This window comes from Hylaeus anthracinus, unplaced genomic scaffold (assembly GCF_026225885.1).
Source record: "Hylaeus anthracinus isolate JK02 unplaced genomic scaffold, UHH_iyHylAnth1.0_haploid 11985, whole genome shotgun sequence".
Lineage (NCBI taxonomy): Eukaryota > Metazoa > Arthropoda > Insecta > Hymenoptera > Colletidae > Hylaeus > Hylaeus anthracinus.
The window spans coordinates 2,432,385-2,449,106 of NW_026534333.1; the positions used below are offsets into that span (position 1 = coordinate 2,432,385).

Genomic DNA, 16,722 nt, shown 5'->3' on the forward strand with positions numbered 1-16,722 from the left:
CTCTCTCTCTCTCTCTCTCTCTCTCTCTCTCTCTCTCTCTCTCTCTCGCGCTCGCTCCACGACCTTTTCACATCTACCTGCGCGCCTCGCTTATTTTTAGGCGTGACACGCTTTCTTTGTACCGTCCGGGCCCACTGTCCGTAAAAAGAGCTCCCACGAAAAAAAAACTACGTGCACCGGGAATTTTTCTCGCTCGCGACCGTGCTGCACACGCCACGGACTTTTACTTCGTCCCGGGGCCAGCCATTGGTCGTGCGTGCTCGATTCGGGAAATTACGATTTACTTGTGCGGTGCTACGATTCGCAGCGAGTCGAGAGAGTATTCCCACGGTCCGGTGTCTTCGGAGACGACTTCCATGGAAAGAAGTAGCGCATCAGTAACAACTAGGCTGCGGATTGTACGCATTTATTACGTAGAACGATACGGAAAACGTGCAGGATATATTCTACAATTGTTATAATGATATTAACATTAACGCATTTATAACGTATTTAATAATATAGAATACATGTACGAAGTATGCAGAATATGTGTTCAATATAAGTTATACAATTATTATGATGACGCTGTTATTTCATTTTGTATAAGCGCAAACCGTTTGGTCACGCGCGTTTACTATGTTAGGACGTATCATAAACGCATAAAATCCGCAGTCTACTTAATGATTTTTGTTTTCTATGGGAAATGTTTGAATTTAACATTTCATCAATGTTTTTCCTAAAATAAAAAGAAAAAAAAAATATATATATATATATACACTGAACGGTCGTACTCGCTGGATAACAATCGTTTCTTCAGAGTATCTTGATTTAGCCTCTCCTAGGCTTTGTCTGTATACAGAGAACGGAGACATAGCCTAGAATAGGTTAGGTCAGGGCTCGTTCGACGCGATCATCTTCGTGCCACTTTGTATGTCGAGGACACGCCCAAGGTCAAGCTCAAGGTCGCTAACGGACTCGAATAATCGAGATAGGAGCAAGGAATCGAGTAAAAAAAAAATTGTGAGATTTTGTGTACTCCATCGGTCATTTAATCGTTTTATCTTTCTCCAGCACTAAAAATAATAATAGAACGTACCCATTGTCACAAAAATAATCGAAAGTCAACTTATGATACGAGACTGTAAAATTCGTAAAGTTCGTTGTGTAATCGATGATGAATCAAAAATACGTAGCTCCAGTTGTTCGTTCGAGAAGAAAACATCGCTGAGTCTACGAAACTATTCGCGCGAATATTATTGCCACGTGAGTTGAATTGTAATGAATATTGTAAAGAAACGAGTAATAAAACGTTGAAACTCTGATGGTAACTGTAACTTACAATGACCTTGACCATCTTCTACATACAACATGGCCTTCAAACAACCTTAGGAAAGAGCTAAGCTTGGCCCAGTGTCTAAAGTCGTCCAATACGCAGACGCGGTCCTTATTTCTTAACCTCGAAATTATTTTTGTCTCGCCTTCGATAATGATTTCATTATATGCGAAATATCTCGATCGAGTAACAGGAAAACGTGCTAAGGAACCTTGACATTTTACTTATAAAATTATATGCGTACAATTCTGCTATTTATTTAAGATGACGTATCTTACATTTACCATTCTCTTTTTATCCACTGATGTATATAAACGAGTTTTCAACGATTCTTCTAATATAAGGTGCATTTCGCATTTCACAATTTACGATATAGATCGATTCCACTTACCGAAGGGGTAGTTCTTCTTTACCCTGTTGAAAGGATAGAGAGCCATCTACCGCAGAACATCCAAGTTTAAGAGTCCTTTAGCGACAAGCGAGTGTGATGGCGCCTCCTGTCCTCACTAGATGCACACGCGTTTCCCCCCAGAGATGAGCAAAACCCTAGGCTTCGGATAAATCTGAAGTTTGCCAATGTGTTTGTCTCGTTTCTTTCTCTAGAGAATGTTCAAAAGAGGAAACGAGACAAACATGTCGGCAAACTTCAGATTTATTCGAACCATGAAAACTATAAGGAGATTCAACTCCCTAAGAAAGTTACTAGAAAACTGTTATGGAGACCCCCCACCAGTCCCCACCCAACGTCTAGATGCACGTGACGCGACTGCGCAACTCGTTGGATCGCAGGAGAGGGGATCTTCCCGCTCTCCAATCAATCTTTATTCGTTCCGTGTGGTTACTAGTGGTTACGTGATGGTGGATCGTAGTAAATTCTGACGTGACAAGCTGTACGCATGTGTTAAGTGTTTCTCGGTACCTAGGTTATATTTATGTTACACCTGTTGCACATACATTGACATTTAATCGCTATTATAATCTCGCTTAACCTCCGTTAATGTTTTCGTCTAATATTTGTATTACTATAAAATGATTTCTGATAATGTCAGATACATTCATTGAAGAAGATAATCACAACGAAGTAGAAGCTCAAAGTCACTCGAAAACGATACTTGACGTTAAATCGTTGAATCTATCGGAGCGCCCGTTACCCGACAGTCGAATAGTAACTTCTCGGAAAATTTATTCAGCGATTCAAATTGAATCGAACGTGAATTACGATGATTTATGTGGTTCGTGGGTTTACCCGAAAAATCATGTTTATAGTTGGTATAATGAACCGCCGATTCCAAGTGTATGCATTTGGCAATACTTTACAAAACAGGATGTAGATTATTTGAAGAAGTACCAGAAAAATAAGGAAATTGTACTTTTCTTCTTTGGTACGTAATTACGTCCGAAAGTGATCTTATTAAATGTTTAAAGTAACGTAAAACTCTTTTATTTACAGAAAATAAGTTCGCAAAAGAATGTAAAACAAAGAGCAACGATATTCTTCTGTACGAACTGTGGGAATTTTTCAAATTCGCGAGGTACTGAAATACAAGTATTTGACAGATATACTCTACTTCAAAATTTATTATTATTTGCAATGCAGGACATTTTTTTGCTTGTAATGTGTAAATATTTGGTGATACTAAACGAATGTAACGTATATACATTACTTGTATTGCAGGCTTCATTCGTTTAGAGGTAAAAGTATTTCCGCAGTTTTAGGACTTGTATACTTGATGCATTTATTTTTTCTATCGCACCCATGGCGGTCAGCTAAAGAAATTTATGAGTTTTTCCATGAAGCTACTTTGTTGCATACAGTATTGGTTCGTATCTTAAATTTTTTTTTAGTACTATAACAAGTACTAAAATTTGTTTTAAAGGATTGTATAGAGTAGGACAAAATTATTGTTGAGTGTTCATTATTTTATTCTAACAAAATTATTCTTACAAAGTCTTCTTAGTTTCTCTAAAGTTTGATTAGAAAATGTTACAATTACAATGTACAATTTTAGAATCCTCCGAAAAGTCTAGAAGTATTTAGCATAACTGAAAGCAACTTTTTACTTAAAGCATTCTATGAAATATGCATGAAGAATCTAGTGTTACTACGTATTTTGTGCCATAAAAATTATCGTTTAATTATGAACTTGCGCAACCCAGCAAGTTTAGCTGATCAAGATGAATAAAAATTGTTTCAAAAAGTAAATGAACTTATTGTTTGTACATTTATCCTTTGCGATCGTTTGGCAGTATTAATGAACACAAAAGGGAAATTGCATGATGTAAAATAAAGGAGCAAAAAAGCCCAAAACGGTAGAGAAAAATTACCATTTAAGTTATACCAATCAAAACGTTCTACGACGTTTTCATTTGCTAGTAGACGACTGATAGCCACAGTCACGATTTTCTTCTAATGTTCTGCTAGTGTTCCCTTCGTCGGAAAAATTTTCTTTGTATTCCAAATTGTTCTTTCGTAGTTCGTTTATCAAATACTTCATTTTGGGAAACCACCAAGCATTGCCACGCGTCGAAATGCGCAATTTCTAAAATAAATATATCAAAATTCAATCGTTATTTAATTAAAAAATCGTTCTCTATGAAAATAAGTTAAACATCATATATTTAAAAAAATGCACTAACCTTTTGAGAGGACGAATATTTGGTGTTCACGGGAAATAATACATCAGTATTTTGCGCTACAATCGATGGTACCATGTGGCATCCTACACAAAGATTCTTAATATTCTTTCCACCATGTTTGTGAATTCTTTTCAGTCTTTGTGTCAGTAAATGATTAATACGTTTCAACTTTCTTGTTTCATCTAAAAGAGCTCTGTAAAATAATTTTTTATTGCTTTGTAAAGAAAAGAGATTACAAGAATACTAGAAACGCTTACTTTTTCTCAAATCCAAGCTTCAGTAATTGTTGTTGATACGACTTTAATTTTGAATTAAGACTTTTCACATATTCTCGTTGCTCCTCCATCCAAACGCGAATACAAGAGACAACGTATTGCGATTGATTGCAAAGTTCTGATCTGCTTATAGCTGTTTCCGTTAATTCGGCCGATATACAAGCCAGAGACTTATTTTTTAAATGACATTCTTTTCTTAATTCTAATAAAGATTTATGTGTCTCTTGCAACTAGAACGAATTTAAGCGGTAAAGAATTTTCATCGAAATAATGTTGTACAATAAATCTAATTTACTTCTGCGTTACGATAACTAAATAATCAAGTTACATTTTACCTCAGAAATGATGTCACAATTATTTTGTTCTACCATAGCTTTTTCTTTACTAAGAATACAATTTTGTTCCATGCATTCTTGGAGCTGCTGAACTATACAGCATTTTGACATTTCTATCTTTTTATTTTTCTCTTGTTCTTTCTCAATCTGAAATTATAACAAACACATCTAATTATTACTATGTATCGTAATATCTTGATACATTTTTTTGAAACATAAGTATTATATGAATTTATTTAACGTGTTCTTTTAAAATGTCTAATTGGTCTGCATAAAATTTGCAAATGTCTTGCAATTTGCAATGCTGGCCACTTTTCGATAAATAGTTTTTTTCAACCTCTTCTAATTCATCCCTGAGCCTATCTAAGCAGTCTGCAAGTTTAATTTTCTCCTTTTCTATGTTTAATAGCTTTGAACAATATTCTTTTTCCTAAAATAATTAGATAAAAAGCAACCAAATTCTCGAATGAATACAAAAAATACTGTAACGTGATAAGTACTGTATTCGTTAAGCATTCTTGTAAATCAGCTTCGCGTTTTGTCATTTCGATCAATTGCTCTTGCGTTTTATTAAAGTCTTCTGTGACCCTGTGATAATTGTTTTCAGCGTAGCACAATTGCATTTGAACATCTTTCAACTAAAGAAAAAATAATGTTTGTACCCCTTTACAACTAATTGTAAAATTTAAGTTTATCAATGGAAGCATACCATATTCTTCAGTTGGCCATACTCTTCTTTTGATTTATTTTCAAATGCGTTATTCTCCATCCTTAGAATAGAGTTGTCATTCTGCAATAATATACTTTTATAAAAGTATATGTTTAATATTAAACGATTTGAAATATTATCAGGTATCAATATATTTATACATACTTTCAGTACTTCGTAATCTGCTTGTAACTTAGACATTTCGTTTGATTTTCTTGTTAACAAGTTTTTCAAAGATTGTATTCGATCGTGCAAAGATGACATCTCTTCTTCAGCATCGTTTAATTCAGATAAATACTCTTTGATTTCCTCATTCTTTATATCCAATTTTTTCTCAAGTTCCTCGATAGTCTCGACTTGCTTTTTCATAACAATCTCATTATTCGTAACTTGATTGCACAAACTATTAATCTAGGAGAATTGAAATTAAATTTTGTGTTCGTTACTTTATGAATGTATGTATTCGTGTATATACCTGCATCTGTTTGTCTTCCAATTTCTTGACTAATTTTTCAAATTTCACATTGTTTTCTTTAACGAGCTGTAACTTTTCTATCTTCTTTGCTTGCTTCTTTAGATCAGACCTGAGTTGCTCATTTTCGTAACGTAGACAACACTCGGTGTCTCTTTTTTTTTTTAATTCAAACGAAACCTGCTGAGTATAAGTACCATTTTCTCTTTCTAATTTCAGTTCTTTATCGATTATGTCAAAGTCCAATTTGCATTTTTGTAGTTGTTTCTTCATATCATCGTTCTCTCTTGATAAAGTGTCGATTTCAGACTGTAACTCGTGTTCACGCAAGAAGTCCTTACATTGTTTTGTATTGTTACACGTTAACTCGTTAAAATTAACTCTATCTTCGGTGACACAATCATTATCCACAACTTCTACTTTGCATTGGCACTCTTTGTCTTCGTAAGTCTTCGTCGTTTGTTGAGATTTAAATGCTGAATTTCTAAAGAAATAATTAAGAAAGTGCCGTTTCAAAAGTTATAAAAAACATGTTGCTAAAATTTTGTATTAATATATGCATTACTTTAGTTCCTGTAATTTTCCTTCTGTTTCTTGCCATAACTTCTTCATATTTTTGAATTTATTTTCGGAGCAACATTTTAACTGTATCAGAGTATCTATCTACATGAAATGAAATTAATATTCAATCGATAAAACATGTTAAAAGTTTGTTTTTATATTTTTTATCAAGTTTTGTCATACCTTGTATTTTAAAGTTTGTATATCATTTACATGGGCTTCTAGTTGTTCCTAAAAATATTTACAATTATTATCAATTCTTTAATGAATTAACGTTAATTTATTATTTTAATAATTACAACGAAATATTAAAATGTAACAAAACTCTGATTACAAGGCATATGTTTTTTATTATCGTGAGATATGTAAAACAATTTCATATTATCGTTCTACATAATGTTTTAGATTTTTCTACCTTTATTATTCTTAGAATAGAGTAATGCATATCATGAATAGAAGTAATAGTTGAATAATTATCATATTCCAGATAAGACATTCTTTGTTGAAGATGACAAATCACCTCTCGTTGTAGCTCCAATAATTTGTCTTGTTTAGCAGCCTTTGAATAGAAAATAAAGATTTCTGTTAGTAATTGCATTAGTAAAAATACAATGTTTCATTCACGTTTTTAAGAGTATGTATAGTAGTAATAATCTAACGTACCTCTGCAAAGCATTCATTGTACTGACTTTGAGTTTCTTCCGCGTACACTGTCAATAAACGAATAATTTTACACTTTTCTTGAAGCTGTAAACGATAACCCATTCGATTCTATTTCCTGTTCGTAATTCTTAAAAATTGCTAAACATCTTCTAATCACTATTTCAAACGAAAACTTTGGTTTCACATATCATCGATCGTTAACTTTATTAATTGAAAGTACACACCGTATTTGGAATCACAGGAAAACATGTTAGTTTGAAACTATTGTTAATATAAAAATAACGAACCCAAGACATGCACGGTATATATTTGATCATTTATTATGTCGATAAATATTAATCAGCCTTATTTAGTAAATCACGTAGTACTATTATTAAAAATTTACAATTTTTTTTGTATACAGAAATATAAATTTATCAATTTCAACGTTTAAAGAATAAAATAGAATTTTAATGAGTTCAAAAGTGACCAACAATATTTACAGAAATAATCATCATTTTTACAAATGTATAGCATTCATATAAAACATGCACATTAAACTATGTATGTCACTCGATTCGATTTTCAAAATTTAAATACTTTAAAAAATACAATGTACAAATTTACAGACCAATTGATATTATTTTAAATATTTTTCAATTACCTATGATACATACAAGACTTTAAAACTGTACTGGCAACTGTTATACGGACTTTCGAAAAAAATTACAGTGAATGCTTTTTTTCTTTGGAAATAGGTGAAAACATTTACACACATTTTTACAATTAAAGTTTAAACATCATGCACATTTCCATGACTGTACGCGGAAGATGAAATTGTGGACCACTGTTCACTCACGTCACTCATAGTTCCATGCCCCATTTGATCTATACATCTTTTAGCTTCTACGACAGCATTTTGTAAATGCCAGATAGTTTGAATTTGAAGTTGATTCTGAAAAACAGGAAATGTAATTTATATAGATCATTGTGTCGAATAACTTAAAAATTAAGGAACTATACAAACTTAAATAATTCTATTTTGATAAAGGAGAATATAAATGAAGTCAATACAAACCTGTTTTAATAATTCTTGCTTTTCTTTTTCATTGTTTGAGATTACTTGATCCTTATTATCAATCTAGAAATATGCATTCACGTTTTAGTGTTATAGTTTCGATGCTTATAATTCACGTACCTTTAGTGCAATGTCTTGATGATACTTTTAAATTCTTGTTTTTTTTTTAATATCACAATCTCTTGATTAAACAACAAATTAATATCAAAGTTCTCGCGGTCAAAGAATATCAACTTTGGCATTTACAGGCCAAGAAATAATACAGAAAATTATCAAAAATTATTTAGAGAAAATCGTTGGAGATCACGCTACAAGTATAAAAAAGTCATCTCCCCAAATATTGTCGATTATTTAGAAAAGTCGGTAATACGTGCAATTCAATCTAATTATGTTTGCACATTTGATACGAAACACTAATATTATTATATAATGCATAATGAAATGTTAATCTTATATATGATAAATCGAGTTATTTTTAGCATACCTTTTTCTGCAAATTCTGATGAAGCTCCTTTAATTCAGCTTGCGTCATAAAAATCGAGTCCTTTTGAATTTTAATAATTTTATTCATATCCTCCAACTGTAAATACAGTTGTAATTATACTTATTTGTTACCTTACGTATTCGCAAATAATTTATACTTACGAGTTTATCTTTCTTAGATAAAATATGTTTAAGCTTTTCGGTTTCTTGAGAACAATGATCTAATTCATCTTCGTATTTTTGCAATTTGTCCATCAGATTCATTACTGATCTTGCGGAGGAACACAAGTTAGATTGATCTTCGCAAATCTGTGAATGCATTATTTTTAAAAAATTTCGAATTTCAATTTTTGTGTATATCTAATAAAATATCAATAATGTAAAAGGACGATACGAACCAATTTTTTAAACTCTTTTTTAAGCTCCTGAAGACCACATTTTGTTGACTTCATAGTGTCTTGTAACGTTTTTAATAGTTGAGGGACTACCTGCGAATAAAAGTCAATTTGTTATTTCGAGATTACTTGTCGTTTATATTTAACACAAAACAATTTATAAAGATTTACCATTGCATCGTGTTTAAACTGGTTACATCCACAGTGCAAAAGTGTTTCTTCGACATTATTTTCAGCATACTGTACATTAAACGTCACAAGTATTAATATTGGAAGTAATAAAAAAGACTAGCATTTATTTTATTCGATTAACTTACAAAAGAATTCAGCACTTCTTTAGATTTTTTCAGTTCTACTTCATTATCATTTAATTGCTGTCGAAGACTACATTCAATTTCTTCTTGCAATTTGAGCTGACAGACATATTTAATATTACGTTTAATGTTTTACAATTATAAGTATAATTAATACTTACAGCATTTTCTAATTTTATCAATTTTTTCTGCAATTCTATGTTATCTATGGAATACGATCGTTTAAATTTGTGTGCTTTCGCTTGCACGATACGAAGTTCTTCTTCTATCGATTCAATGTTTTTTTTTAGGAAATTGTTTGTTTCTTGATTACATTTTGCCTAAAAAGAGTAAAAGTGTGATATATTTGTTTAAAAAAAGGCGTTGTTGTTATGTACCTCGTGTTGCATTATTTTAATTTGATCTTGTAAATCAGTCATTCTACATTTCCATAAACATGTATTTTCGTCGCATTCTGTGTAACGTGATTTCTGTAAAAAAATTTGCCATATATAAGGAAACATACGCAACACACTATAAAAATAATCCTGAATAATTTTCTTACTTGTACCAGTTTGCACTTCAACTCATCGTGTTCCTTTCTTAATCTGTGTAAATCTTGTTTGATTTGCAGTATTTCATTCAAAGTCTAAGATGAAATAGTAGACGTATAAATATAGTAGATGTACACATCTTTTTTATGAGAAGAAACTCAGAATTCATAAATAACGATACAGTACCTGAGTATATTGTTGAGACTCTGCGACATTACTATCACACACCTACCGATTGATCGTTATCAAATTAAAAGTATTCAATAAAAATATTATTATTTTAACACAAATGGTAAATAATTACTTGATCCTTTGAGAAAATAAATTTGTCCAATATGTGTTGTATTTTCGAGTGAATCGCGTCGACTTCTTTTTCTAGCTTTACTAACTTTTTCTCCTTTTGAGATAGTGTACTTTCTACTACATCGTGTTCTAACAGCTACGAACAAGAACACGTTTTTAAAAGTGAAATCAGTAAAATATATTTCGTTGTACTTACCGCATCATGTATCCTTTGTTGTAATTTTTTTATAGATAAGTCCATTTCGCAAAGTTGACTCTTTAATTCTTCCACGTCCGTGGCAATGCAGCATCCCTTGAAAATAAAATATTATTATTTATTCTCAAGTTTCTAAATGGTACTGTTCGAATAAAATTCGCAAACTTTACTTGAAACACTTGTAGACTATTCGACGATTGTTCTATTTCCTCGATAGCTGAATGTAATAAATCGTTACACATACACATTTCCGTATAATTCGAAAAAACTTTTTCCTGAAATTTAAACGTAAATAAAACAACTACGAAATTATAATGTTGGTAATGTAATTCATCAAACAAAATTTCACCTCTAAATTAGATTGCATTTCGGTAATGTGAACTGACATTTTAGACTGAGCATGATTCATTTTATCTTTAATATCTTTCAGCTTGATGTTTCCTGAATTAATTCTCTCATTATGTCTTTTACTTTCTTCTTCCTATGTTTAATAGAAATTTTAAATGGATAAGTAGAATAACGATATTAACGAGATAAACTTTAATGTATCTTACTTTTAACTCCAATTTATTAATTGCTTCCATTGTTCTTTCTCGACTTCTTATTAATTGATTTTGTACATTCATGATCTCCTTATTTAAATCGGTATACTGGAAACATTTTATATTAATAATACAAAAACTCTACATATAAAATTTACATATATTAATTTACCTTTTGATGTCTGGACTTAAAGGTAGAAACAATGATTCCAATTTCTTCTTTGAGGTCTTCTGTAGTGACCTGTGCCTCGATAGCACACGCTCTAAATATATCCATTAATTTAAATTGCTGGTTAACGTCTGTACATAACTAAAACGAAGATTTGAACAGTTTGGTAACATTATCTATCTTTACATTGTAACTTACAGTAAAGAATTAAGTATTTTTTATTCAAGTTATAAATTATATAAAACATAATAGTTACCGATGAATTTAAAATTTCTATATAAAATGAATTATTCAATTTCAGCTAAAGCAGTATAAAATAAAATTTGTTAAGTAGTACTTTAATATACAATTTGCATTTTATAGAAACTATTTAAAGAGCTATACATACTATACTAGAATTAATATTTGCGATTAACTCCTCCTTTTTTGAACACATTTTTTTTACACAGTCGATATTTTTAGTTAGTTCATAAAGACTGTTCTCATCGAATTCATTCATAGTTTCACAACATTCCTGTACAATTAAAAAGCAAATTCAATTATTGTTCTTGCGATTTCTTTGCGATACTATAGACAACTGAAAAATGTTTATCAATGGTAAGATCAAGAAAATCCACTTGATACCGATTGTGAGTGAAGAATTTAAACGAATATAATTGATATAGAAAAAAGGAATTTAACAAATAAACTAGCTTCTTTTTTTTAATGTAACTAAACAAAAATCAAAATTATTGAATTCACTGCAAATAATTATTACGAAAATTTTGTTTAAATATACAAATTAGTCAATGGATTTGATATGTTATTTCATAAATTATAATAAAGTTACCAACTTGATCTTTCTCAAAGTATAATTTATTTAAAGTGTTCTCTAAGTCTGCTTTTAATTTAAGTAGATCCTCTTTCTCTTGTTCCATCCATGATTTCACTTTAGTCAAGTATGATATCACTTCATTCTAGAAATATGAATATACAGTAATTATTATTTAACAATTATCCTACATAAAATTATTTGTAACAAGCATGTTTATATATTTTTTGCTCTTACCAACCTCTTGACATGTATTTGTACCGACAAAAACATTCTCTACAGCACGTGTTTCCTAGAATTATATTAAGAGGCATTTAGAAATGAAGGAATTATTGCAATTGTTACTTTAAGTAATATAATATTTGTATTTGTGCATAATAGGAGAGAAAGTGTGTTACAGGGCAATCATGTTGATATATATTTCCATTCAAAGTTTCTATTAAATATTTCAATATTTATTAAATTGTATGTACATTACTCGTCAATTGACACAATTAAACATTACTCGACATAACTAATTCACTGTTTAATTTATTAATTAGAATTTATTTTATTTACCAATAGATAGTTTAATCTAAATACTATTGGAGTTAGATTTTTGAAATTTTTGATAAATTTTTACTATATTTCAAGATCTTTTTATCGATATTGCGCCAATGGTTACGCAGGTCAACTTTCGTTTGAGAGTAATTTATCGTTCTCGTCATTATAGCTTTGGTCTTTATTACAGGCAGACTTTCAGTTTCTCGTTTGCGATTTATACTATTCTCGATGCGAGTTTGCATCAAGGAAATGTAATTTTTATCCTCTGCGAATGTATAAAAGACTTTCGGCGCGTTAATTTTCTCATATGATTTACAGAAAGACTCCATTTCTTGAGTGTCAGTACCAAGGCTGTTAGAATAATTGTAAACGCGAAAAGGTAGATTGGAGTATAAACGCTGTAAACAAAAGATATTACTATCATTTGCAGACAAACGAAAGGGTTACTAATTATACCTTGGCCTTTTCTAATTTCAGCTCTTTTTGCATTTCTTTAATTATATCTTCTTTAAACTGTTTCTCTATGTTTGCAAAACGATACTGTTCCTGTAACGCAGCTATACGCTTTTGCAGAGATACTATCGTTTCATTTTTATCTAGCACTTCTGCTCTCAAAGCATCTTGCTTCTCTAACGATTCCTAGCAATCGATACAAAGCGGAATTATCTTCGAATCGTTGCTCGCGAAAAAAATGTACGTATGGAAGCGAATAGCACAAACTTTCTGGAAATTAGCCATCAGCTGTTCCATTTCTTCGGTCGCCTTGCGTTGTTCGTTTAACTGTACTTTCAAATTATTTAAATTTACGCTAGCATCGCTAGTTAATATTGCCAAAGGAGATTGCAAATATCTCGTCTCTGCGTCCTTTTCAATGAACATATCTTCCACAATATCGGCCATTAACGCAGTCTGAACAATAACAGGAAATTTAGATGCGTTTACAGTAACTTATCTTCTTTAAACAAATGTCAACATGATTGCCTTCGCGAACATTTTTATAACTACGGGAAATAGTCTCGTAATACAACGATCTTGAATGTGCTAACTTACATCAACCGAATTGCACGAAACTTGATTTGTAAACTTCGCACGTTTTTTAAGATTATCACTAAGGTTTTGAAATTGTGTACAATGTTTTTTAATAGTATCTTCCTTAATTTCTAGTTTCTCGTTGATACGAGTTACTTTATTTTCCAGCTCGGTTTGGTATCTGAGAAATACACGAAAGTTCGAATAGCAAAAACATGTTACATGGACGAATCATAGATATTAAAATTTGTTTTGTTTATACTTACGCAATCATTTTTTTTTCATTCTCCTGAAAGCGTTCAATTTGCAATTTTAAGGTCTGTATACTTTCATGATTTGTCTCTTCCTAAGTTAGAAATTGCATACGCGATTAAAAATTATTACTTTTAGCGGATATTACAAAAAAAATCTAATAAGGATTAGCATAAAAAGAACAACAATCTTTACATAAATCATTTCATAGGCCTATCATTTATTTTGCATAAGAAGCATTTTTGACAAAGAATTTACTAGAACGAGTGTAGGAAACCGAAATGTAAAATAAACAATATACATTGGTAATGTGTGCAAGAAAATTGCAAGCTTAGTTAGAGAGGTGTTAAATGAGCAGGATGCATTATAAAAATACTCCCACCTAATGGATAATCTGATTTATTTGGAGGACCATGATTTACTTTTATTAAAAGTTTGAATCTTTTATTGTCATCTAAATGTATATTTACCTGGTCACAGCTACAACTGCAAAGGTACAAAAAAGAAAATTGATTTACCATATAAGGGTCTAGATTGTATAATAATGAAAACTTACTCGATAGGAACGGGTATATCGCTAGGTTGAATTTCAAAGAATGTTATCCCATCTAAATTCCAACGCTTTTCCTGTGCTGCACGTCGTATAAATTCTAGTAAACTTCTAATATCGCTTTGAAGAAACTCTACTTTTTGTTGCATATATTCCTCGTGTTTCTCTAAATTACTGACACGACTCGAAAGTTCATTTATAGTCTGTAACAAAAAACATTTGTTATATATATATATATATATATATATATTACTCTCTTTATTTCAACCATTTCCATAAAAAGTTTTCAAAATCTCGCCTTCTCCGTGAAAATGGATTCTGTTTTCTTTTTGGATGCTAACACAGATGTCTGTTTCAATTGCTGTTCTAATATTTTTGCTTTACTACACACAGTTTCCTCCAGTTCTTCTACTGTCTGTACCAACGAAATGTTTTGTTCTCTTAAATTCTTGATCCATTCTTTTGATATTTCTAATTTCATCTGAAAGGTTGAGTATTTGTTATTAAAAAAAAATCACTTTAATCGCTGAATCTTGGAAAGTTCCGTATTTTAAGGAATAATTAAAAAGCTTACAGAGACTCGATCCAGTTCAGTAAAGCATACTCGATCAACAAGCTTGATACGATCCTCGTACAGTTTGTGAAACTCGTCGATAAGTTTTAGACATTCTGTTTTATCGCAAAGTTCCTGGGTAGATTTATCACTTGCAATGAAATCGCGATCTTCGTCCACAACCGTAGATATATTTGGAACGGGTTCGATCATTGAATCGAGATTATTCATGACACGTGAATTAGAAAGATACCGAACACAGGAATCGATCGTTGGTCAAGGTTTATTAAAGTAAAATAATCTTCCTACACTCGCTTTAAAAACGATCTTTAAATAAATGTCAACACGCTAACTCGCCATTTTATCAACTGACAACGTGTTTTTAATGGTATTTAAACCAGCAGCCTGAATCATGGATGGTCCAGATTGGCCAACTCGATTAGGAAAGGATAATGTCGGATGCTGCCATCTGTGGCGTACTTGTAATTCCGACAAGACTATTAAACATATATTCTATGGCTAACAAACATTATAACCTTCGAAGCTTTTGTACCATTAGTCAAAGTTTGTAAAGTTTCATAAAAATGCCAATGGCACGAAAGCTCCCGAGAGTTATTCAAGTAATATTTGGGAAAATAAATACAGAAACGATTATTGTAAATAGTTACTTATTATTTTCATTTCAAATAAAATTTGTCCAGGTCCAATGTATACACACTCGATAAAGTTCATTTTCTTATGATTTTTAGAGTAATTAAATTAATATAAAAATGTATCATTAATTTATGGAACTCGGTGATCGTTCAGACAACGGATGCGCGTTATTGGAGGGCACTGTATTTACAGAATTCACACTGTCCTGTTTGAAACTCACGTTTGTATTAAGATTAATATTAATTATAGACGTAGGCGCTGGGTCTTGCATATCTAATTGACTTTGGGCGATATCCTGCAAAGCAGCTTGAATCCTTTGTAGCAGCGCTTCTCCTTGCTTTACAACTTCTTCTAATTGTTCACCGGCTTCTTGATTCTCCTGTTCGAGACGACTAAGACTCGCGACCTGTAGTTCTTGTGATGATTCTTCGCTAGGCAAACTTTCTATCAATGTATCGATATCTTTTGCACATCTTGCTATTAAGGTTGCAAATAATGCTGCATAATCTACAATTAGAAATTGCTTACACAGATATTAACTAAATATTTAGTACAGAAAATGAAAAGTAAAATTACCTTCTTGAGGTTGATGCGGCTGCGGTGTTCCTACACGATCGAAACCAGGAAATTTACTGGGGGTAGAATATTGTTGTAAAATGCCCACGCTGTTACAAAAATGTTCAGCTTGCTAGAATAAGATATACGATTAAATAAATATATTCGTCGATACAGACACATTGATGTAGACTGGAGAAATGGAAAAATATATTACTTGATTTATGGTATCTTGTAATTGCGTTAGACGATCCGCCATTTTTTTACGATATAATTATTAGAACTGCATATAATTATTTCTATGATGCAAGTACTACTCCTTGTGCAACATTGTTCGATATGCAGTCTACCAACAAATTATAGATCGAATAACCTGATTTTTGACATTACTATCAATAATGTATTTTTATATTTCGATCAACTAAACCACTTTTAAATTATTCTTTTAAATATGTTTCTTATTAGAAGTCTGTAAATAACTTAATTTATACGGTACACAAACGTTCGACATAAGCGATGCCGTGCTGATCCAAAATAATGCGCGTGCCGCACTGTAAACATTCGTATAACATAAAAACAGCTAAATGACGCCTACGTAATTGCTTTTTTTTCTGTAATTTTAATAAACATTCGTAAGACAGAACATATTTAAATATGCATATCTATATATAGGTTGCATGCAATTCAATGCAATTGCATACGTTTGGCGTAGTTTGGCGTTTGCTCTTTGGTCATCTAAATGCGCCTTTCTTTATGGAGCATTTGCACCATAGAGTAGTTTCGCCAAGTTTTATAGAGGCGTAACTTTCGTTGGAA

At 31.4% G+C, this 16,722-nt stretch overlaps 3 protein-coding genes across 7 annotated transcripts; 1 reads left to right on the forward strand and 2 right to left on the reverse strand.

Annotated features, from left to right (window-relative positions):
• Nucleotides 1-2,124: 2,124 nt before the first annotated feature.
• LOC128886923 (uncharacterized) lies at nt 2,125-3,168 on the forward strand. Its single transcript, XM_054142200.1, has 3 exons — nt 2,125-2,697; nt 2,766-2,847; nt 2,991-3,168. The coding sequence occupies exons 1-3, from the start codon at nt 2,358-2,360 to the stop codon at nt 3,166-3,168; spliced, it is 600 nt and encodes a 199-aa protein (XP_053998175.1). The 5' UTR covers nt 2,125-2,357.
• Nucleotides 3,169-3,677: 509 nt separating this feature from the next.
• On the reverse strand, nt 3,678-15,118 carry LOC128886917 (interaptin-like). 5 transcript variants are annotated; one of them, XM_054142184.1, is made up of 39 exons: nt 14,719-15,118; nt 14,443-14,625; nt 14,151-14,347; nt 14,065-14,080; nt 13,609-13,688; nt 13,364-13,523; nt 12,012-12,062; nt 11,793-11,915; nt 11,348-11,473; nt 10,963-11,100; nt 10,803-10,898; nt 10,598-10,729; nt 10,419-10,523; nt 10,249-10,344; nt 10,054-10,188; nt 9,936-9,977; nt 9,761-9,844; nt 9,594-9,686; nt 9,378-9,536; nt 9,220-9,315; nt 9,074-9,142; nt 8,906-8,995; nt 8,670-8,816; nt 8,509-8,604; nt 8,025-8,087; nt 7,806-7,901; nt 6,968-7,051; nt 6,720-6,863; nt 6,488-6,535; nt 6,309-6,406; nt 5,747-6,227; nt 5,437-5,682; nt 5,272-5,352; nt 5,063-5,200; nt 4,900-4,992; nt 4,563-4,709; nt 4,210-4,457; nt 3,953-4,145; nt 3,678-3,855 (listed from the first exon to the last, which is right to left on the reverse strand). In XM_054142184.1, exons 1-39 carry the CDS (start codon nt 14,926-14,928, stop codon nt 3,679-3,681), a joined length of 5,061 nt encoding a protein of 1,686 aa, XP_053998159.1. In that variant the 5' UTR covers nt 14,929-15,118; the 3' UTR covers nt 3,678. The 5 variants fall into 5 exon arrangements, with proteins under 5 accessions (XP_053998159.1, XP_053998158.1, XP_053998160.1 ...); XM_054142183.1 differs by having other exon boundaries at nt 4,804-4,992; XM_054142185.1 differs by lacking the exon at nt 4,900-4,992.
• A 114-nt stretch (nt 15,119-15,232) lies between these two features.
• LOC128886924 (mediator of RNA polymerase II transcription subunit 21) lies at nt 15,233-16,648 on the reverse strand. The gene is made up of 3 exons (XM_054142201.1): nt 16,124-16,648; nt 15,928-16,039; nt 15,233-15,858 (listed from the first exon to the last, which is right to left on the reverse strand). Exons 1-3 carry the CDS (start codon nt 16,163-16,165, stop codon nt 15,476-15,478), a joined length of 537 nt encoding a protein of 178 aa, XP_053998176.1. The 5' UTR covers nt 16,166-16,648; the 3' UTR covers nt 15,233-15,475.
• Nucleotides 16,649-16,722: the final 74 nt, after the last annotated feature.

What these genes read in the sequence shown, in the direction of transcription:
- LOC128886923 (XM_054142200.1), top strand. Translation starts at nt 2,358, where the DNA reads ATGTCAGATACATTCATTGAAGAAGATAATCACAACGAAGTAGAAGCT. An exon ending in AATTGTACTTTTCTTCTTTG is followed by an intron (nt 2,698 to 2,765) that starts GTACGTAATTAC and finishes TTTTATTTACAG; the next exon opens with AAAATAAGTTCGCAAAAGAA. An exon ending in GAATTTTTCAAATTCGCGAG is followed by an intron (nt 2,848 to 2,990) that starts GTACTGAAATAC and finishes CTTGTATTGCAG; the next exon opens with GCTTCATTCGTTTAGAGGTA.
- LOC128886917 (XM_054142183.1), bottom strand. Translation starts at nt 14,928, where the DNA reads ATGAATAATCTCGATTCAATGATCGAACCCGTTCCAAATATATCTACG. An exon ending in GTACAAATACATGTCAAGAG is followed by an intron (nt 11,916 to 12,011) that starts GTTGGTAAGAGC and finishes TCATATTTCTAG; the next exon opens with AATGAAGTGATATCATACTT. An exon ending in TACAAACTTTAAAATACAAG is followed by an intron (nt 6,407 to 6,487) that starts GTATGACAAAAC and finishes CATTTCATGTAG; the next exon opens with ATAGATACTCTGATACAGTT.
- LOC128886924 (XM_054142201.1), bottom strand. Translation starts at nt 16,165, where the DNA reads ATGGCGGATCGTCTAACGCAATTACAAGATACCATAAATCAA. An exon ending in TACAAGATACCATAAATCAA is followed by an intron (nt 16,040 to 16,123) that starts GTAATATATTTT and finishes ATCTTATTCTAG; the next exon opens with CAAGCTGAACATTTTTGTAA. An exon ending in GCCGCATCAACCTCAAGAAG is followed by an intron (nt 15,859 to 15,927) that starts GTAATTTTACTT and finishes TTCTAATTGTAG; the next exon opens with ATTATGCAGCATTATTTGCA.